General features: G+C 36.8%; 1 protein-coding gene across 1 annotated transcript in view; it reads left to right on the top strand.

Annotated features, from left to right (window-relative positions):
- Positions 1-216: 216 nt before the first annotated feature.
- LOC121389372 (low-density lipoprotein receptor-related protein 12-like) overlaps positions 217-24890 on the top strand; it is a 28419-nt gene continuing 3745 nt past the window's right edge. Inside the window, exons 1-2 of the mRNA XM_041520968.1 lie at positions 217-321; positions 813-1049. Coding sequence (XP_041376902.1) covers positions 255-321; positions 813-1049 — 304 coding nt within the window. The 5' untranslated portion in view covers positions 217-254. The remainder of the gene's footprint in view (positions 322-812; positions 1050-24890) is intronic.

The raw sequence follows: 24890 nt of genomic DNA, 5'->3' as shown, positions 1-24890 counted from the left end.
TTTTTTTATATTATTACTTTTTTAAATTATTTTTTGTTTTATTATTATTATTATTTTTTTTGTGTGTTTTTTTTTTTTGTTGTTGTTGTTGTAATCTACCCTTTCTGGAATAATATTATCATAAACTAATAAAATACTCAAACGTTTTTTCTATCTCTTTTTTCCCCCCACAAAGCTAAATAAATAAGGATGTCACGTGAACGTCATGTGACATAACTTATGCGTGCAGTGTAATTAATCACAACCGTGAAAAGATGGCGATATACGGATATCTTCTTGTTTTGATATTACATCTGACTACTGCTTTTAAGCCAGAAATCTGTAAGTGATTTTTTTTTTATTAATTTCTGTATTCTTTGTGTCAGAATGACCATATGTTTGACGTCCAATAGCCGATGATAAGATAAAAAAAATCAATGTGCTCTAGTGGCGTCGTTAAATAAAACAAACTTTACTTTACTTTTACTCTGTCTCTGTCTGTCTCTCTCTCTCTCTCTCTCGCTCTCTCTCTCTCTCTCTCTCTCTCTCTCTCTCTCTCTCTCTCTCTCTCTCTCTCTCTCTCTCTCTCTCTCTCTCATTATATGTCAAAATATTTTGTGTGTTTATGCGTACGTGCGTGTGTGTGTGCGTGCTATTGTCGTCTGTTTTTTGTTTATTATTATTATTATTATTTTATTTTATTTTATTTTATTTTTTCATTTTACTTCATCTTATTTTATGTTATCATTCTTTATTTAATTTTGTTGTTGTTGTTGTTGTTAATGTGTATCTATGTATATTTATTAACCTCATATTTACACATGTATCTTCAGACAATGTATCGTCTCAATGCGGTCAGTATATTTTCGTGACGTCAGCCGTTCGACTGGTGCTCGACAGTTACGCCTGGCCTACGCAGGTCGAGTGTGAGGTTCACATCAAGGGCAACAGCGACTACCACGACCCCGAGTACGTGTCCGTCAGGTTTCTCAACCTCAACCTCGGCGGCACCTTCGACTGTTCGCGGGCTAAAGTCGACATACTCGATTACAATAGGAAGGTTCTGACGCGTAAGTTAGTTAGGCCTAAAAAGATTTTATAAGTAAATAATGATAATAAATAAATAAATAAATAAATAAATAAATAATAATAAATAAGTCTGCTTGTTGAAACGTGCTGAAATTGTTTGTTTGTTTGTTTTTGTTTTTGTTTTATGTAGGATAGGTCATTATTTATTTATTTATTTTTATTGTTTTGTTTATTTATTTATTTTAATTAATATAAGTTGTAGAAGCATCATGAGGGGTATATGGATTTTTATGTACCCTCTGTGTGTTCTTTTACCCCCAGCCGAAGACGAGGGGGTAAAATAGCACACAAAGGGTACATAAAAAGCCATATACACCGAGAGATGCTTCTACAACGAATTTATTTTGCCAACATGTTAAACCATATAGCCAAATAATCAAAATAACGCCAGACAATAATTGTTAACAATTTATTAACGGAGCCGTACCACGCGGACGCGAACGAAACCACTTGCCAGTGACGAAAAATAGTTCCATCGATAAACGAGTTTTTAACTTCAAATGTTTGTAATACGAAATTGTCTGAAATGTATGTCGCGCATCTGTTGCTAATCGCGCATTTATACAATAACACCACGACCGTAATTAGGTGGCCGAGTTTATAGTAAAAATAAAATTAATTATGTATACTTGATTGATTATCAATGTTATTTAGAATCTAATTATTGCTTTAGCATTAACTGGGGTGGCTGAAAACTGTTGGAAATTACAGACGGGGTAGGCCTATAAGAGAATTTGGCTCCGCCCACAGGGGTATAAGGGATTTGTCCAACGGCAAACAGCCAATGAGATTAAAGAATTTTACATGAAGGCGAGATAATTGTTTGTAATGTCTATGAGCTGTATGTTTACGGCTAATAAAGTATATATAAAGTTAACATAGTCACAAAGAATTATGTGTTATTGTGCTAGGATGAGACTATCAACTGTCACGAAGATGTTGGCCAACTCGACGGTTGCGTTGTAATTTTCCCAACTGTCTACCTACATACGACGGGTGCGTTCAGATTACAAACTAATTGGTCGCAGGAGTTTTGGTCATAGGAAAATTTAGTTGTTGGAGCGCTCGGACTATCAACTGGACAGTCACAGAAGTCGTGAGAGCAGAAAGTTGGCCAACTTTGTCGTGGCATTTGGTAGTCTCATCCTAGCATTATTCTCTTTTTTAACACTAACAAGCGGGCTGCTCAATCACTGGTTTGTGTTGTAAATTATGACGAAGTATGGCGACGTTCTTACACTATATATGAAGGCAGTTGATGATAACTTGGGATGTCACGTTTATACGTGTACACGGTGTTGTTTATTACCAAGGGACGGGACGTAGCTTGATGCGCGGTCGGTTTAGGATCGATCCCCGTCGGTGAACCCATTGGACTATTTATCGTTCCATCCAATGCACGACGACTGGTATATCAAAGGCCGTGGTATGTGTTATTCTGACTGTGGAATGGTGCATATAAAAGATCACTTGCTGCATTAGAAAGAAATGTAGCGGGTTTCCTCTGATGACTATGAGTCAGAATTACCAAATGTTTGACATCCAGTAACCGATGATTAATTAATCAATGTGCTCAATCAATCCACAAAACCTGGCAAGTTGGCTGTCGGCGTCAACACAGAAGACTTGGATGAAACGTCTAGGCAACATCCTTCTGGAATAGCGATGTGGAGTGCTCGCGTCAACTGAACGCGCCCATTTCCATCAGTCATTCTCAAAAGTGTTTCCATAAAAGCATGTTTTGTACTATTAAATTAAATTATTTGGTTGTAATTATTTTATGGACATATAGTTCAATGTACAATGTTTATAGTACTTTGCAAAAGATATTTAATTTTGGCGGGTACCCAGCTTTTTAATATATATATATATATATATATATATATATATATATATATATATATATATATATATATACCGTATATAAAATAATAAGAAGGCATGAATCTATGGTTATATAGTTTTAAATAGAGTTCTGTACAACGGGCAACGGGCAACTCTATTAACGTGCCCCTATCCACAAGGGTTCAGGCACGCCCGCCCCGGATCTAGCCTCTGACTTCGCCAGTGACCACCTCCGGGGCGGGAGGGGGAGGGGGGAGGGGGGAGTAGGAAATGTAGGGGACAATTTAGAAGTGTGGTATGACCACTTAAAAAAGAAAAGAAAAGAAAACAATTCGGGGGCTACCATTACATTATATCTTATATTATAGATTAATAATAGTCGCACCAATTAAATTATATCATACTATTCTATTAATATATTAATTAGTAGGTGCATAGTAAAATTATTTTTCAATCGGGCTGTTCAAAATAAATATGTTATACAAATAATTTAATAAATTAATTTAGTTTAAGTTAATTAAATTAGCTTAGGCCCTAGAGGATCAAGGATTCGCAAAGGGGGGAGCATCGCGCCCCAGTCGGTCCGGCGCTCCGACAAGCGGGTGGCCCATTCCGGTTAGTCCGGATTTCCACGGGGGGGGGGGGGGCGTTCCGGGGGGGAGGCCTCCTACCAGGCATCCCTACCGGCCCAAACCGCCAACGCCCTAACGCACCCAAAGAGCACCCTACCACGGCGTCCCCCCCCCCCACCCCCCCCCCCCTCCAAGTTATCCATATAACACAGGTGGGCCGTATTTAAAATGATATGAAATGATTGGTGATTATGATTATGAACGAGCCCGCCAGCCGCCGTCCGGAGTGGTGGTGAAACGTATAGGTCGTTGATGTTGGTGTTGTTGTTGAAGTTGTGGATTGATCCGGTTATTGAGAGGTGTCCTTGCTGTTCTCCTCAAGCATTCGTGAGCCCAACACCCGGGGGAGGGGAGGGGGGGGGGTGCGTCACCTACACGGATGACAAACGTCATTGCTATATAAAGCTAGGTATCACCCAGGAAACCACTTAATCGTTAAGTGGGTGACGCCGAGTATCGGTCAGGTTTTTTTGGGTTTTTTTTTTATATACAATAATGACCGATCAAATTAATAACCGTTTAAAACCTATTTTAGATTAAAATGAAAAACATATATATTAAAATAATATACATCTAAAACTGCTAAGAGGAATATATAATTACTAACTAATACATTTATTATAACAATTAATTAAAAGTATAATATATATACCATATAAAATTAAAAACTAAAATACATTCACACCACAGCCAAAGAATTCGCCAATGGCGGGCGGCACAGACACTGCCAGGTATATGCGCCTCCAAGCCACGGCGAAAACAACAAACACTCACGCAGACGCTCTCACATTAGGTTCACTGAGTTCTGTACACATATTATCATATTCTCTTTAACTGTTTTATACCAACACCTTCTATTATGTCTGTAAATGGTTATATTATGTACCATATGTTATGTACACCTGGTAAGCTATAAAACTTCAAAGGAAATGAATAAGTAACTTGAATTTAACGTACATAAGCTTATGAAAACATGCCTATTAACCGAACCTCTTTGATATGCTTGGTAACAATTCCAGTAACAGTGCTAGTAGTTGGGTGCAGCACTGAGCAATCAGTGTAGACAATAGAGCTGACTTCCCATTGTTTTTTATTATAATAGTAGAACTGTAATTTGACTTGGAAACATTGGAGCTCTCCACGATTAAATGAAACCTAAAAGGATGAAGCCACACATTCACATAATTCCAATTATCCGATTGGTTTTGCTATCAACCACCTGGATTCATTGAACTTGTATCATTTGTTCTTGCTGATAGCTGCAGTATATAACTGCACGTTCATGAAGGAGTCAGTTACACATCGCCTAATATATTTTTTTATTAAAAGTTGTGACTTTTTTTCTGTGACGTTTTGTTCTGTGTGTGTGTGTGTGTGTGTGTGTGTGTGTGTGTGTGTGTGTGTGTGTGTGTGTGTGTGTTTTATGGTGTTTTACCTGTCAAGTGAATCAGTTAATTTACAAGTTGACTGAAATAATTGATTCTCCAGAAGTCACGTGGCAAGAAAGTGCTGGAGCAAAATATTTTCTGAACCAGTAGAACACTAAAAAATATTCTATTCTTTTAATATTTCTTTTTTAATTTGTGGGATATATTACTTTATACCAATGGTTATCTAACATTGTAACGATTGTAGTGATGTTTTGGAAGGAGGGGTTATATATGTTAAATAACTTATTGCTGTGTGTGGATTTGGCTGCCCAGTCAAGCCTACAGACAAGAGATTAAGATTGTGCGCTGTCCGTCTGTAGTCATTAAGACTAACAAAAGCAAAGAGTCTGCCACAGTACAACCGATCGCATTCAACACTTTAGATGCATTGTCAAATGATCATAGTTGACAACTCGGACCTTTGATAACTGTAAACTATACGTCTTGATTTATGTAACACTGAACTAGAGCAGTTCGGCGATTAAAGGGGCATGCTTTGGTTTCTTTTAGCAGCTTGGGGATTAACACACATGTAATTACGTTTTGTCGTTAAATATAATAATATGTTTTAAATATTCATGCAATAAGTAAAGTTTGTTTTGTTTAACGACACTACTATAGTACATTGATTAATTAATTATGGACTATTGGATGTCTAAAATTTGGTAAATTTGACACATAGTCATCAGATGAAATTTTTTGTAAAGTTGACACATAGTCATCAGTGAAACCCGCTACATGTTTTCCATTAGCAGCAGGATAGCACATACCACGGCCTTTTATATACCAGTCATGGTGCACTGGTTGTAAGAGAAAAACTATAAATTGAACTAGTCCACCGAGGGGTTTTAAAAATACAATTACATGTAATAATTTTGATACATGTAATAATATTGATGTAATAAATAATCTACAGTTATCCATTATTTGTTCTTAATTAGTGAAATCAAGTGAACAATTTCATGTTGGTAACATCACCTCAAAAATAGTTCATATTTGTGAAAATGTAATCATGATTGTAATCATGATCACTGGGCAGTGTAATCGCAATCATGATTGATTACTTTCATTTTCCTTGTAATCGTAATCGTAATCGTAATGATGACATACTTCAGTAATCGTAATCGTAATCGATTACTTTTGTCATGTAATCGCCCCATGTCTGATACATATATATATATATATATATATATATATATATATATATATATATATATATATATATCCCCAGATTATAACAGAACAGAACAGAACTTTATTACACTCAGGCCGTTATGCAACGGCGTAAGAGGAACATACATATTCTGATTTTGACAAGATGGTTAACAGGAGGATACAAATAATAGGAATACATTGCTTGGTACATATATGAATACAAATACAAATACAGTACAGTACATTACATTACATTACATTACATTACATTACATTACATTACATTATAAAGATATGTGTATTAATAATATAAATACATGATATTACCTTATAGAGATATGTGTATTAACCATATAGATGCAGTCTGCGATGTAACAGAGTAGAGGTATATTGTAAAATATAATTATTCATAAAATTTCAGTTACAACTGTGTACCTTATAATTATTGGTATTACAATATATAGATATAAATAAAATAAATAAATAATAATAATAATAATAATAAAATTTTCATAAAATGACAATAAGACATAAAATAATGTAATACGATTTAAAATATATCAAGTATAGTTGTATGTTGACCTTTAGTTTCATTAACTGGTTAATGTATGTTAATTTTGGTTGTTGTTGGTGTTGTGAGCGTTTAAATACTTGAAAAATTATATTCATGAATTTGGCTAAATTGTTTAGTGTGCTTATTCTTTTACTGCTCATAAGTTCTCTAAATTTATATATATTTGGTCGTATATAATAAAATGGACGTAAACATTCTTTCCGGGTATTACTGAAAAAACTACATACAAATAAATAATGAAATTCGTCTCCTATGTCGTTTTCATCACAAATAGTACAAAGTCTATCTTCTAATAGAACTGTATTCCAACGTCCAGTCTCAACAGGTAAATAATGGTTAGAAGTCCTAAATTTTATCATAACAGTCCATAATATTTCAGGAATAATATTAAGATAATTTTCAAAATTTAATTGGTATTTGAAATATTCGTAGGTTTTACCTTTCGATGATTCTGAAATATTATTTTTCCATGTTTGTAAATACTGGTCGTTTTGTCGCATGCTAATTTGTTGATAGTCATTTTACCGATAGAAAGGTTTGTGATAGCTATATATTACTCATTCCTAAATAATCTAAAATATGTTTAACAGCAGTAATCCAGTTATAGTTAGTTCCATTGCTAATATGGTCTCTCATCATTCATTTGTATAATAATAGAGATAGTTTAGATTGTTTCCCCGAGATAACTCGTGCCCAATAACAAATTAATCTTTTGTGGATAGTCAACCCGACTGGCATTCTACCAAGTTCACCATATAACATGCAAATTGGGGTAGCTTTTTTCACAGGGAGAATGTGTCTAATAAAATTGATTTGAACAGAGTTATAGATGTCGTTGTTTTCGAATCCCCATATTTCACATCCATATAATAATATTGGCAGAACCATCGAGTCAAACATTTTGAGTTTACATTCTATTGATAGATGACGATCTTTTGCTTTTGCCAGAACGAAATACATAGTCTTTGTCGCCTGTTATTTAAGTCTAATCTTAGTATTTTTGAATTTATTTAGTTTAGTAAAAATGGCACCTAAATATTTGTATTCTTTGACATTTTCGAGAGTAGTTTTTCCAATCTTAAAAATATATTTATAATCTTTAGAATTTCCATTAAAAATTAAGACTTGTTTTTGTAGTATTTATTTTAAGTTTAAGAATATATTTAACGTGTGTTGTAAATTGACCGCACTTGTTGCTAGTAAAGCAGTATCGTCAGCGTATAATAAGCAAATAAGATGTATTCCAATGTCTAGTGTGTTATTTTTATTATCTGCGATGGAAGAAACACCTTCACAACCGTGGTTAAGTAAATAGTTTTCTAGATCATTTAGATACAGGGAAAATAAAATCGGGGATAAATTTTCACCTTGACGTACACCATTATGGCATGCGAATAATGGTGATTTCTTGTTATTTACAAATATTAATGATTTTATACCTTGATACATTTGATATACGATTCTAAAGAATTTACCATTTATGTTATTTTCTTGTAACTTGTGCCATAGATGTGCTCTTGGGATCATATCGAAAGCTTTTTCAAAATCCACAAATGCGCAATATAGTTTCTTTTTCCTTTTTGTCAGGATATCAATTAGTGAATGAAGTGTAAATAAGTGATCTATAGTCGAATAACCTCTGCGGAAAGCAGCCTGGGCTTCGCTCATATCATCGTTTTCTTCAATAAAAGTAGTTAACCGGTTATTTAATGCTGTTTTAAATAACTTTGAACAACAACATAGTAATGTCGATAGTTTTCAGTGGATGAACTACTAAATTTGTAATGAGAATAAGATTTAAATATATATTTCTTATAGCATTTACTTGCGTTTGTTAAGTTCATTTTATTTGCTATAGTTTTATGTTTCGAGAAACATTTTTTTGTCTCAAAATATTTTGTTCGTAGAATCTTGCACCGTTTACTGAACCAGGGTCGCTTATTATCTGGCGAAGTGCCAGATTTATGTTTACGTGTCGGCACGTGGCCGAATGTTAAGTTGGCTGAGTCTAAAAATAGCTTGTTCAGCGTGTCGACTGTTTGGTTTACACGTGATGGGATACTGATAGATTCATCATCGGGAATTACCGATAGTGATTGAAGTAAGTTTGTATTGATATTGCTAATAAATTCTTCACTTTTATTGGCGTTCCATTTACGGATATTAATTGACTCCAACTCGTCCTCCCCTGCGTGTGCTGTAACCTCACCGTGGTGCAGGGGTGTAACATTCTCTTTGAGAATGGCCAATACAGCACAAATTGAAGTTTAGAGTAAAGTTCGGTGTCCGTAAAATTTGTGATATTTGTATTTGTATTTTTGCACAGTTCTTTACACTGTTTTTGTTTAAACCTTGAATTTTTATATTGATATTGATCATCACTTTATTTATTTGCATTACCATAGTTTGACACCCAATAGCCGATGTATTTTTCGTGCTGGGGTGTCGTTAAACATTCATTCATTCATTCCAACTCGTCCTTTACACATTGGTTATGTTTAATTTGTATGTCGCGGTCTGTCTGAATCTTACAGGTAAGTACAACTGCACAGTGGATATCTGAAAAGAGTGGGTCAAAATTACACACTTCAAAGTCAATGACAGATTTAAACATGTGGTGAGTACTAATAACATAATCAATCAAACTACAATATTTACTGGTGACTGCGCCTATATTTTTATTTTTTTCCTCATCTACCATTGAAGATATATATATTATTATGTTTGCACAAATCAAGAAGTTTGAGACCATGGCTGTTAACCTTACCCGTATCCTGGCTTGCTCTGTCCCTGGGTACATTTAAAGTATCAAGCTTTGCTATATCATTTAAAAAGGTTTCCATGTCAACATTATCAATATATATAGTATTATGATCATCAAGTGTAGTGTAATCGGGCAAACATCTAGTTCTTGCATTAAAATCACCTATTAGGAGCAGAGGTTTTCCTGGTTCTGTCATTTGGGAAATTTCATTTTCAACAATATCAAAAGTATCAACTTTTAAGTATGGTGAGCCAATTGGAGGAATGTACACAACACCAGCAGTTACGCTATTACCTATACACTCTTTGTCTAAAATACTAAACCATGAAATATACTGTGAGTTATTTTTTACATTTATTTTATCAAGGTTGGTCAGTTCATTTCTTACGCCAATAACAATACCACCAGATGATCGTTTACCTTTTCTGTTATTGAAATGTAGAGTGTAACCTGGAATTAACTGTGATAAGCAATCACGTTCATCTGTTTTACTTTCAGTAAAGCATAGAATATCATATTGTGAGACAAAATTTACAAAGTCAGGTATAACCAATTTGTTTCTTAGGCCACAGACATTTAAACTGAGTATTTTTAAGTAAATACAGTTGTGTTTCATATTGGTATAGTCTATGTTATCAGTGGTTTTTTAATTATATACAGTGTAAGATGAAGCCTGGCTGTTTACAACATAACTAAGGTTAGGTTCATGGGTATCACTGGTGGGTTCAATAACAAAACGGTGGGGGTTACATGGCTATTTACAACATGTGTATGCTTTGCTTTAAGGAAATGTTCATCACTGATCACAGTACTGGGCTGTGTATATCCACTTGTATTACTGTGGTGGGTCTCACAATTTATTTGTCTATTTACGTTGTATATATAGGTGGATTCGGGTGCAAGTACATCATTGGTCTCAACATCTTCACTTGTGCTACAATTTGGGGTCATATTTATTACATTTTTATCCACAATATGTCCACTTGTGGTACAATGGAGGGTCATATATGATATTTTGTTGTTTACATCATACATATCAATGGTTTTAGGTACATCATAGGTCACAATATGTTCACTCGTAGTACAATAGGGTTTTTTATGTGGTATTTGGCTATTTACATCATACATATGAATGGTTTAGGTACATCATAGGTCACAATATGTTCACTTATAGTACAACGGGGGGTCACATGTGGTATTTGGCTATTTACATCATACATATCAATGGTTTTAGGTACATCATAGGTCACAATATGTTCATTTGTAGTACAATGGGGGGGGGGGGTCACATGTGATAGTTGGTTGTTTACATCATGCATATGAATGGGTTTAGATACATCATAAGTCATATGTTCACTTGTAGTACAATGGGGGGTCACATGTGGTATTTGGCTATTTACATCATACATATCAATGGTTTTAGGTACATCATAGGTCACAATATGTTCACTTATAGTACAACGGGGGGTCACATGTGGTATTTGGCTATTTACATCATACATATCAATGGTTTTAGGTACACCATAGGTCACAATATGTTCACTTGTAGTACAATGTGTGGGGGGGGAGGGGGGTCACATGTGGTATTTGGCTATTTACATCATACATATCAATGGTTTTAGGCACATCATAGGTCACAATATGTTCATTAGTAGTACAATGGGGGGTCACATGTGGTATTTGGTTATTTACATCATACATATCAATGGTTTTAGGTACATCATAGGTCACAATATGTTCACTTGTAGTACAATCGGGGGTCACATTTGATATTTGGTTGTTTACATCATGCATATGAATGGGTTTAGATACATCATAAGTCATATGTTCACTTGTAGTACAATGGGGGGTCACATGTGGTAATGTTCATTCGTAGTACAGTGGGGGGGGGGGTCACATGTGGTGTTTGGCTATTTACATCATACATATCAATGGTTTTAGGTACATCATAGGTCACAATATGTTCACTTGTAGTACAATCGGGGGTCACATTTGATATTTGGTTGTTTACATCATGCATATGAATGGGTTTAGATACATCATAGGTCACAGTATGTTCATTCGTAGTACAGTGTGTGGGGGGGGGGGGGGGGCATCACATGTGGTATTTGGCTATTTACATCATACATATGAATGGGTTTAGATCCATAGGTTGTTTCTGTGTATTTACCTGTGGGTACATTATTTGTCACAGAATAGTCACTTGTATTGTAAAAGGGTATCACATTTGATATTTGGTTGCTTATGTCATACATATCAGTGGATTTAGATACATCATAAGTCACAATTTGTTCTCTTATGGTACAATAAGGGATATGTGGTATTTGGCTATTTACATGATACAAACCATTGGGATTCAGATCACATTTTTTCGCAGCATAGTTTTGATTTAGTTCAGGTACCTCATTTGTCTTAGCATATTCATTTGCATTACAAATAGATATGACATGTTGAAGTTGTTTCTGAGCCACACATAAAACATTTGGGGTGTTATTTAGCCAGGTATGTTGTGATGTATAGGGAAGAGTTACTTTATGCTGTACACAGTTGGTGCCTCCATGACAGTCCTAGATGTAGAGTAGTAGAGGTGAAATATGAGATGATACGTGAGGTACCGCCTTGTACCCCCAGGCCAATTCTGATTTTATAATAAATAGCTAGTTTTTAGAGATATCGAGGAGAACGAATTAGGAAGGCTCCAGGGGATCACGGACGTCGTCCACTGAACGAAATATATTAGTTCAGACGGGACTTTGGTAATTATATATTTTCTGCTCTGTGTATAACCTTGATGTGATTGATGTGACTTTAAATATTTTAATACTGTATTATACCAATATTCTTTAGACAGTGTCTTCGGTCATCTGACGAAGTAAATCGTAGACTTTTTGTTCTAACATTATACGAGTATTTGGTAATATAAAGCTTAGCCAGTCATCTTAGAAGACCTAGGTACACTGTAGGTTATTGTCTTTATTGTGATCGGTACCAGTATTAATTCTGTGTTACAAGGTTACTGAATGAGTAGTTAGGGGTAATTAAAAATTAACCCGTTAGGAATAGAGCTGTAATTCCTTTATTAATTAAGTTCCCCTGGAAGCGTTCCTAAATTATCACACGTTACTGAACGAGTAGTAAGGGTTAATTAAAAATTAACCAGTTAGGAATGGTGTTGTAATTCCTTTATTAATTAACTTCTCCTGGAAGCGTTTCTCAATTATCACACGTGTGGGTGTGGTGTAACGGTGAAGTGATTCGCATATTGTGTAACTAGACACCTAGAGATTAACTAATTAAGTGATCAGTTCTGGGTTGTTATTATTGCTGTTATTAATTAACTACTACGGCTGTACATTTGTCAGCGTAGATTAATACAGATTCCAAAGTGTATTGTGTTTTGTTGTATATCTAGTGAGCTAAACGTGCTATATTAATATATACTTTATATAAGATCGTATCTCTGATCATACCTAGAGACGAGCCATACTAGGGTTTAACAGCCTGTTACAGAGAGATCTAATAGATATACAAGTAGGAGAGACATTTTGATAATCGTGTTTTATTCGGTTACGGGAATTATAGAATCCCCGTGACATATATATATATATATATATATATATATATATGAGTCGTCACACGCGAAAACCTACAACTTAGCATGACGTCAGAAACCGAGTAAACGCGGCTCAAAGTTTGACATCACATGTATGATGTAAACGCGGAAGTAAAAGTTGACATGCTGTTTGCGTGGTTTGTTTTGAAGAATTTAGAAGATGACATCTTCTTCTTTACATGAAGATCAGTTTGAATTAAACATATATCTGTATGTACAATAGTTTTAGTTACTATTTTTTATTTTGTACCTGAGAACATTGGTCGAGATCGTTAGCGATACCATCAGCACTTTGATACACATTTACAAGCTTAGGGAGAAGTCTATATATCGATATGGTATGCTAATATCACACGTTTTTATAACGTACATGAATATACATAACATAAAGTTCAGCAACCTTTCCAGAAGTTATATACAATGTTCATAAGTTAGACCAAACATCAAATTAGGATCGTATCGGGTTGCATGGGTCTACCACACGGTTAGGCTTACCTGTTTTGTGGACTACAATTAACACCACTATTTCTACTCCAATTTCTATTTATAATCTAAATACTGAAAACTAAATCATTTTCTTAAAATAAATAATATATATATATATATATATATATATATATATATATGTGTGTGTGTGTGTGTGTGTGTGTGTGTGTGTGTGTGTGTAAAAATACTACATTTTTAGTTATTTATTTTACCATTGTTTGCAAACAAATTTGCTGTCGTCTGCACACACATTGCGGTACGGTAATAAAAACGTTTCATTTATATACCTTTGTTATACGTCATGATGTCATTGCATAAGCTGGTATACAGATTAACATGCGGAGGTATAGTAGATCAATTCTCAAAAGGTTGTTTGTCCCTCAGCCAATTTTATTATTATTATTATTGCTGTGTGTATGTGCGTGCATTCCCAGTCTGGAGCTCGACGCGGTAAGACGTGCTTGTCTCGCTTGTGCACACTGCACGTGCTTTCGCGGCTCGACTTGGGGATCTTTCACTTCGTTGTTTTTGTTTTACTCTTTGAGGCACATTTTGGAATTCAAAATAGAAGACCAAGACTAAGAACAGTGGAAACGGATGAAAGAGTATCTGTATTAGATGATGAGCGGGACGTAGTCCAGTGGTACCCCCTGCGCGTGCTGTAACCTCACCGTGGTGCTGGGGTGTAACATTCTCTTTGAGAATGGCCAATACAGCACAAATCCCCTTGTTTTCTTCGCAATACAATTGAAATTTTGAGTAAAAGTCCGTATCTATCTGTGATATTTGTATTTTTGCACAGTTCTTTACACTGTGTTTTTATTTATTGATGTTGATCATCACTTTATTTGTTTGCAATGCCATAGTTTGACACCCAATGGCCGATGTATTTGTCGTGCTGGGGTGTTGTTAAACATTCATTCATTCATTTAGTCCAGTGGTAAAGTGCCCACCTGATGCGCGGTAGGTCTGGGATCGATCCCTGTCGGTGAAGCCAATGGGCTATTTCTCGTCCCATCCAGTGAACAACGACTGGCATATCAAAGGCCGATGTATGTGCTATCCTGTCTGTGGAATGGTGCATATAAAACAACCGTTGTTACTACTAGAAAAATGTAGCGGGTTTCCTCTGTAACACTATAGGTCAATATTACCAAATGTCTGACATCCAATAGCCGATGATTAAAAAATCAATGTTCTCTAATTTAACTTTAACTGTATTGGATGAATATGATAAATACAGTCCAGTAGATGCTGACAATAATACTGAACAAAGAATCAAACACTTTTCTGATGATAACACCAGTGAGCAGAATTACACTGATTAGGCCATCGGTCAACAGGCTGGTAGGTACTGGGTTCGGATCCCAGTCGAGGCATGGGCTTTTTTAATCCAGATACCGACTCAAAACCCTGAGTGAGTGCTCTGCAAGGCTCAATGGGTAGGTGTAAACCACTTGCACAGACCAGTGATCCATAACTGGTTCAACAAAGGCCATGGTTCGTGCTATCCTGCCTGTGGGAAGCGCAAATAAAAGATCCCTTGCTGCTAATCGGAAAGAGTAGCCCATGTAGTGGCGACAGCGGGTTTCCTCTCAAAATCTGTGTGATCCTTAACCATATGTCTGACGCCATATAACCGTAAATACAATGTGTTGAGTGCGTCGTTAAATAAAACATTTCTTTCTTTGAACCTGATCCAATTAGCACAAGTTACAGAAAGGATGCAGTGGATTGTCTTTTAGAAAATAACAAATAAATGTATGACCATATTTTGAAGTTGAGGGAAGTGGAAAAATAACAGAAGGAAATGTAGGCCTACACAATATTCTCGCTAGGTAAAAATTAAAGGACGGCGGAAGACACCTCTAACCCCCCCCCCCCCCCCCCCCCAAAACAAAAAAAGAAGAAGAAGAAGAAGAGATAGATAGATAGATCTCTTCCTTTCAGATATAGTTATATTAAACCAGTGAGGACTGCATCTCCAATAAATGTAAACAGCTTGCAGTTGCTTATAAATATTGCTTTCATAAAACAAGTTAATTGAAAAAAGATGGTAAGTTGATAAAATTTGACTTTTAAAAAATAAGTTAAAGTTATCCCAGTGTCAGTTTAAATGTATGCAATGTAATAAAGGGGACATGTCTTTAATGTTTGCTTGTCAGACCGCGAACGAGTTAGAGAACAACCGTTGACGTCCATTGACGTCAGCCTTTTATACATTTTCTTAAGTACCAGGTGACGTCATAACAGCCAATCGGAAATTATGTCACGTTAGGAAGAGATCTACCTTTACAAAATAAATATCATTTTATTTAATAATTACGTTATGCACACAATTGCTCAATAAATAAAGTAATTGCTTTTTGGTCCAGCCTCCGTTACAGTTTGTAAATGCACACTCTAGATCCTGAGAAACTTCAACTTTTATAAATACGTCAGTTCAGCCCATAGCAAAAACATTACACAAACTTGAAATAATTAATACTGGAAATTTCTAAAGTACATAAACATAAAACTAGCATTTCTTAATTGCTTTTAGATCACCATCGAGGGGCAAGACAGTGCTCTGTTTGTTTGTCATGCATCATAATACATACTTTGGATTAAATAAGTCAACACATAAAGAAATTGAAAATTGTCATTTATTTTTTGATATAAATGACGAGATAAGAAAAACATCATTATTACGTAATGAATTCAAATAGATATCAACATGAAATGTTGAACTACTGTTATATAATACATGTCATATCACTACATAATGTAAACATGCAATATAACATTATAAACATTACGTAATCCTTATGTAAGGAATTGACATATAACAAAGATGGGGTATAATATTACGCCAACATATAGATGAGCAGACTGGAATGGATGCAAAGAGACAGATCCAATCTGATCAGCTATATTCCCCATCCACTGAATCTTGCCCCAAATGATTTTTAACAATAAATGACGGCGTGTCATAACAGATCGACCTTATAGTCATCGTGCATATAATTTTATATCTACTTGAACCAAATTATATCCTACAACATATCAAGCTATACATATATGTAATCAATTATACTTATGATCATGTACAAAAACATCACCCTGAACATGTACATGTAACTCATGATGTATGTAAATTACACGACATTCTAAACCAAAATCCAGAGGCCCATGTCCCCATGGATTCACCAACATCCAAAGCCAATAGACGTGCGTATATCACTAAATATCCACATAGGTACTAACTGTACAGGTTCCAACTGAAACAAACCAATAAATGCAGAAGAGCCGTTATCAACACCCAGAGGCCCCTGTCCCCATGGATGTTTACAACCCCACTGTTCATAAGTGTCCATACTGTAATCAAAGTAATAAATGAAAATACACACATTTGGTACACATCCAGAGGCCCATGTCCCCATGGATTACCAGATTACCAATTGTCACATATAATAAATCCATACTGAAAAAAGTTTCATAATTCCATAATTCAGAGGCCCCTGTCCCCATGGATTTGTTATTGTCATTTTAAACATTTAAATCGCTGGACCACAGCATTCACTGGGTCGTATATGATCTGAAGAAATAACTAAATGTTAAAAATATAGAGACTGTCCTCATACTTGTATCATTGGAATTCGTACATATTTCTTAAAGGCGTCGGACTTTCATCTCCCCATTACTTGTATGCGTTCCTCACTGATACCCTGGCTTGCTGCAGTGGTAGCCGCACCTATCCTGAAACTATGCGCTTTGTATGTGTTTGGGTTACAACCAGACCAGCGCAATGACAGTCTTAATTGTTTTGTAAAATATTGCCGAGAAATAGGTGTGCCGTCCATGAAAGAAAATAAAGGCTCTGCTAGGCATTTATGTTGGCGTACAGCTAAGTATGCTCGAATAGTCTTTACCGGGCAATGTGATTTATTATTCTTTATCACTGACAAAATGTTTGATGAACCATTGCTGTGTTTGAAATGAGGAAAAGTAATATCGATACTATTTTCAGTAACCACTACATGTTGTCTGTGCAAATAATGTTGGTTGATTGAACCCGTCATTGTTATCTCCCCAATTCGAAGAAATGCGTGAAAAGCTAACAAAAACATTGCTTTAAACATGCATCTGGTAAAGAAGGAATCAATGGTATGATCTAAAGACTCTATTAGAGCTTTCAAGATATTAGGAGTGATTGGCAATCGAGAATCGACTGATGATCTTTGTTTTTGGAACCATGATAACATTTTTTTTTATAATAAAATGTTGAGTTATATCTTCATAATGACCCAATTTAAAGATATATCCTAATGCTGAATTATATGTTGCCATTGTTGCAGCAGCCAGATTTTGTTCGTAACAATGAGCCATAAAAAGGGCTAATGTTGAATATTGGGTGGCAGAGGAATGACAGCATCACCAATACTGTTGTGAATAAACTCACGGTATAGTTTAAAAGTGTGCTTGTAAGCAGCTGTTGTAGTATCAGAGATAGCACTCGCTAACAAGTGATTGGCTGTTGAAGTTAAATCCTCAGTAACTCTGGTGCACATGGGATGGGGTCTGGATCCATGTGTGGAAACTGACTGTGACACTCTTCTATCTGCAACCGAGAAAGATAGTCTGCAGCTATGTTATGTAATCCTGAGATGTGGACAGCTTTAAACAAAATATTATGTTTCAAAACGTTCACCATAAATCTGCGCATCAGTTGCATTAAAATCGGATCTGGTGACGTGTGCTTGTTGATAATAAATACTACTGCAATGTTGTCTGTATGAAATTGGATGCATCTGTTTTTTAGCTGTGTGTACCACAATTCGATAGCTACGATGATGGGAAGAAACTCCCTGACAGTAATGTGATATTTGAGCCAATTGATTGGAAAAACCTCAGCAAACCACTGGGATCCAAGGAAGCCCCCAAATCCGATATTACTCGCATCTGTATACATGTGTAAAGTATCTGATGACTCAAATTTATCAGACAAGAAAAAAAAACACAACCATTAAAATGCTCTAAGAATAAACCCCAGGCCTTCAAATCCAATCTGGCTTCTACTGACAACCGCTGTTTATGGTTTGGTTCTTTAAGCCCGAGAGTAAGGTCAATAACCCTTCGCAAAAAGGTGCGACCTGGAATTACCACACTATAAGCAAAATTCAGTAAACCAATTAGAGATTGAAGCTCTAACAGTGTAACTTTCCTCCGCTTTGACAACTGATTAATCAGAGTCCGCATCTTCTCCAATTTTTCCAATGGGAGACGGACTTCCATGTTAACCGGGTCAATTTCTAGACCTAAAAATTGTATGCATGTAGTGGGAAGAACTGTTTTCTCTTCTTTGATTGGAATACCCAGACATGAAGCTAACTTATAAAATGCTCACAGTGAATTATGGCAATCAGTAGTTCCCGGAGGGCCCAATAACAAAAAATCATCCAATAAATGAACACATCCTTGAATGAAAAACTTATTTTCAAGCATCCACTGAAGGGTACTAAATCTTTCAAACAACTGACATGAATAACTCAAACCCATTGGAAGGGTGCGATCATAATAAAATTTGTTTTCAATAGAAAAACCCAACCGATTATAATCATCTGGGTGTATGGGAACAATACGATATGCGTTTTGAATATCAGCTTTTGCCATCAGAGTACCTTGACCTAGCTTTGTTACATAGTTAATTGCTGTGTCTACTGTCTGATAACTGACCCTGCAAAATTGAGGATCTATTCCATCATTGACTGATGAATCTTGGAAGATAGGATAAATGATGAATAACTCTGTATTCATTGGGTTCTTTCTTTGAGACCAAACCAAGTGGAGAAATTTGAAAATTTGCCAATTGAATTTGATCAAAAAGTCCTGCCACCTTAAAATTTTCCAGCTCAACTTCAATCTACCTTTTTAAAATGTCTGTTTTGCCACTGACAGACTTGAGATTTGAACAAAACGTGCATTGTCTTTTTCCAGAAAAAGGAATACGAAAACCAAAATTCCAGTCTTTGATAATTCACTGGAGTTGGAACACATGAATTTGAAGAGCAGGAAAGTGTTTGCAACTCACGATATGGATTTGCTGTTTGCAGTATTTGGCCCTTGTTTGGGTTTTGCCGGTTTAAATTGGTGACTTTGAGATTTTGATTCTCCTCTTGAATTAGTTGAGCATTTGTACATAACATGGGAACCTGAACAAAATTGGCAGATGTGTGGGTATGGACAGGACTGTCCCCGCATGCAATTCCCCCCTGTGTTATTGTAGCTGTGACAATAGATTTTTTCCCTTTTGGACTTCTGGTATCTTTTGGAATTGGGACGAAAGGACTGCATGGTATTTTTGGAGTACAGTTTTGATTGTAATCCTGCAGCTAGAGCTTCATGATAAAGCTCAGTACTGACTTCTTCCCATGGACAATCACCAGGTGCAATCTCCCGCCACTGCCTAAACGTTTTATCATAGGCAATTGCTGCCTGGTCATTAGTTTCTTCTGCAATAGCTTGCAGCCTCAATGCATATTTCATAAGATTTCCCCCCTCATTGGGGTATTTTTTGCAGTACAAATCCCGAAAAAGATGGAAAGTCGACATCCACTGCATTAGCGAAGTGATATGTTTTGCACTTGGTACCTTTACCATTGACAGAGTGCCATCTTTTATTTCAGTGGTAAATCTGTCCTCTTGAGAGGGATGCAGTAGGAGGCCAAATTCAACATATTCATTGGCCCAAAAAAAATTTTTTATTTTTTGATCGACACCTAAGCTCCTTTTCGTGGATCTCTCATTATTCTGGTCTACATTTCCCTGCAAATTAACTGAATCCTTACTTGTTAGGTGCTGAAAAATATCTGGTCCCACAGGTATAGATAATGGAGAATCTTCCTCCTTATCCGCATCCGCCCCACTAGTCTGATGTGTTGATGTATCTGGATTGGCTTGCAGAGCCTGCATCACTGATTTCGTAAGTGTGGGATGGCGTCTTGTATGCACTGACTCACCACTGTCGGCAAATTTAGCCTACTAGGTCCTGGATCAGGTGTCCTTGATGTGTTCGCTCCCTTCTCTTTGGGTGGGTTGGCCACCCTCCGCCTTTTCCGCTGTGGGGGGTTTGTAGACATTATTATAATCAGGAGTAAGGCTGTAAATTATATCAAGTCAGATTAGTGAAAAATATATTTTTGAATAACTTATCCTGTGCAAGTTATCCTATAATATCCATGTCCATTCAGACAAACATCCTCACAGAAAATCAGCCATTACTTTTACTAGTCTTGGAAACCAGACATATTCCCTAATCAAACGTTATGTACAGATACCATCAACCGCTATGACTGTCATGGTAAAAACTGTAACTCTCTTTTATTACTTAAAACAGTACTAAAACCAACTGACTAGTTTTTAGAACATTACAGTGTAACTTATGGGAATAATTAATGTCTGATAATAAATAGGACTTCTATAAACCTAGTCAACAAATATGACTATGCATGTAAGTCACGTAACTTTGGGGACAATTAATGTCTGATAATAAATACAAGTTCTAATCACCTAGTCAACAACTATGACTATAAATGTAACTCACTTGTGATTAACTATAACTTCTATACACCTAGTCAACAACTATGACTATAAATGTAACTCACTTGTAATTACAGTGTAAATTTCGGGATAACTAATGTCTGATAATAGATACAAGTTCTATACAACCAGTCAACAACTATGACTAATAAATGTAACTCACCTGTGATTAACTACAAGTTCTATATACCTAGTCAACAACTATGACTAATAAATGTAACTCACTTGTGATTAAATACAAGTTCTATACACCTAGTCAACAACTATGACTAATAAATGTAACTCACTTGTGATTAAATACAAGTTCTATACACCTAGTCAACAACTGGGACTATACATGTAACTCACTTGTAGTTACACTATTAGCACAAGGCCACCCTGCAATACATGTATAGATCTACACAGATGCATGTACATACATACACTGACAAATCCATACATATACGAGAGTAATTTAGTGTATTAAAAATATTAGCACATCCCACAATATGTCCAAGTTCTATACAGACCAATCAACCTATGACGGTATACTATAACTCACTTGTCTCATACATTTCAGTACAAACGCTAACCTGATATTAACCTGATAATCAACAATTCTTTAATATTGCACCTCGAATACTATGATAGTATTTTAGAAAACCCATTTTCGAAAAATGAACACCATCCATACATAAATTATCATCAGAATTCTGCATCCCTTTTAACTTCCAATAATTAATGATGGGGTGTTTAGATAATTTCTGCTTCAGGAAACTATTTCCCGAGTGTACCTTCTCATTATATTCCTGCACCGTGATATGCCGGGTATTTTATCTAGGCACAAACTGCAACACTGTTATCTGAGAAATGCTGTGCTTGTGGATACACGTTGTCAAAAAAGAGAGTAACCTTAAAACAATTACATCAACCTCCTCATATGAATCTAAATCATTGCCTCCTAAGTGCACAACGAGCCTGTTTGGTTGATTTTCTGTTATACCAATCTCAAAATATTTCAGGTGCTCATTTTGACAAACTCGTCCGCCACCAACTACCGAAAACGAAATGGCAGTCCACAATACCAAAGTTTTGTAAATTTTCTTCGATTAAATATTCCCTAAGACTTCTAATATGGGAACTCCCAATAAATAAAATCGACATCTTGACAATTAATTGTTAAATTTTTACAATATTATTCTACAAAAACAATAAAATACAAAATGTTTTAACACCGTTTCTTTTTTGCGGAAATTGACAGAAAAGGATTTTTAATGCGCATGTGCCAATTTAATCAAACCTAAATTGTAACCGGGCTGCTGTCCCGTACTAAATTATTCTGTTAATGCGGATATATTATCGATATGACCTAAAAGCATTTATGTTGCACCATAAATATATTTTTTTAGTCTAAAATTACGTAAAACAATTTCACAGAAAAAGCCTTTGGAATATTTATAAAAACGACATTATTGACCAGGCACAGAAACACGCTATTGTGCATTGCAAATACATTGGGAATTCAGGCTAATAATACAAACAAATTATAATGCGCATAAACACGAGACTATCATTACACAATTTCTTTTTTGTCTATAGTGCACGACACGACAAATTGAACTACTAAGAATTTCATTAAACAATAACTATAATAAATGGCATACTTCCAGACATTACAGAATACAAGCAAATATGCAAATAATTACTACTAAATGTAAAAATAAATATTCTGTTTTGTCCAATATTAAAATTACTTGAGAAAGAAAAGACGACACGCAAAACCACATTGTCGTAACATTTGGGAGAATTTGATTATTATTGTAATGGTGAGTCCGATAATTACCAAATGTTGCAGGATTGTTCACAGTTCACTCTAGTCCATTGTGAGTAAGTGATAGGACACACCACCAAGGTCAAGGTCATCTGGAGTCAATACCGGGTGTGGCCTCCGCGTGTGTTGACAACTGCCTGGCACCGCCTGCCCATTGAAGCAACCAGAGTACGGATGACGTCCCGGGGGATGGTGGCCCACTCGGCCTGCAAGGCTGCTGCCAGCTCGGGCAGGGTCTGGGGCTGTGGTTGTCGCTGTCGGAGGCGTCGGTCCAACTCGTCCCATAGATGCTCAATTGGGTTCAAATCCGGTGATATCGATGGCCAAGGAAGGACATTAATGTTGTTGTTCTGTAGGAAAGCCGTTGTGAGACGTGCTGTGTGAGGCCTGGCGTTGTCATGTTGGAACACTGCGTTGGCGTTGGCCATAACTGGAACGATGTGTGGCCGGAGGATCTGGTCAATGTAGCCCTGTGCATTCAGGTTGCCCTGCACGTGGACCAGGTCAGTTCTGCCAGTGTGTGAGATGGCTGCCCACACCATGACACTACCCCCGCCGAATCTGTCCACTTCCTGCACGCAGTTTGCCGCATAACGTTCACCACGACCGCCTATACACGCGACATCTTCCATCATGACGTCGGAGCAGAAATCGGGACTCGTCACTGAACCACACCTGTCTCCATCGCAGTTGAGGCCATTGTCGATGAATCTGGCACCACTGCAGTCGGAGTCGACGGTGTTGTGGTGTTAAGATGACACCTCGAACTGGACGTCTGGCACGAATTCCTACCTCACGTAGGCGGTTCCGTACGGTCTGGTCGGATATCCTGCGCAAACCTGGTATTGCTGCGGCTGTGGAGGTGGCAGTAGTCAATCGTTCCCGAAGGTGGCGTACCCGGATGTAGCGGTCCTGCCCGGGGGTAGTGACCCGTGTCGACCGGATCTAGGGAGGTCACGTGTTGATCCATGTTGCTGGTAACGGTTCCACAGTCTGGAGATGGTGCTTGGGGACACACATGGAATGCCTGGCAACGGCCGTTCTGGATTCGCCTGCGTCTAGTCGGCCGATGGCATTGTTTCTCTGCGGTTCACTGAGACGTGGCATGTCCTGGATTGTCAACTGTCGGCCAGATACAGAGGCCAGGCAAGCGAACACCCTGCACTTTTATACTGTCGGTGTTCATGTTGCACGTGCAGACCAAACGCACGTGCAGTGGTGACATGGTTTGCACGTGGCTGCGTTTTTGCGAATATTCACATTTTGGAACTTTATTGTACAGTAGCTGCGTTTTATCGAATGTAACCGTGGGAATGTGTTTGGGACATGCAATGACCTTATATTCACAAAGCATGAACCGGTAGGAAACATAAAATCGGAGTTATAACCCATTTGTACCCTTTTGCTTTTCTTTTTTTGAAGAGAGTATATATATTCGGCCAAACCATTCGAAGCCCACGGGCGACAACCATCACCGTCAAGTTTCCGAGACAAAGACAAGTAATTCAAAATGGAGCTTTGTATCCTCGCCACGGCTATAAGGTACGGTAAGTTATCACAGATTAGCTTCCCCTTCTTTGGACGGCTGAAGGTAATGTAAATGTCCTAGGTTAGCCCCCTTCATTTGACGGCTGTAGGGAACGGGTAAGTGTACGAGTTAGCTTCCCTTTCCATTTGACGTATGTAGGGACGGTAAGTAAACAGAGTTTAGCCCCCTACACCGAGGCTGTAGGGTTACAGTAGGTATCACAGAGTTACTCCCCTTCGTTTGTTCTCCAAAGAGACATCTTCAAAGATGACAGCGGTGGTGGATTGCTCGCTAGGCTGTTGGGTACGATAATTAAACATAGTTAGCTCCCCTTTTTTGTTCTGCAGATCAAGTTTTTAAAGATGGTAGTTCGATTATTACCCGTCACCGGCTGTAGGTTCCTAATA

Source organism: Gigantopelta aegis, chromosome 14, assembly GCF_016097555.1.
Source record: "Gigantopelta aegis isolate Gae_Host chromosome 14, Gae_host_genome, whole genome shotgun sequence".
NCBI classification, from domain to species: domain Eukaryota; kingdom Metazoa; phylum Mollusca; class Gastropoda; order Neomphalida; family Peltospiridae; genus Gigantopelta; species Gigantopelta aegis.
Note: the sequence above shows the minus strand (reverse complement) of the source record. Positions and strands in the feature narration are given on the sequence as shown.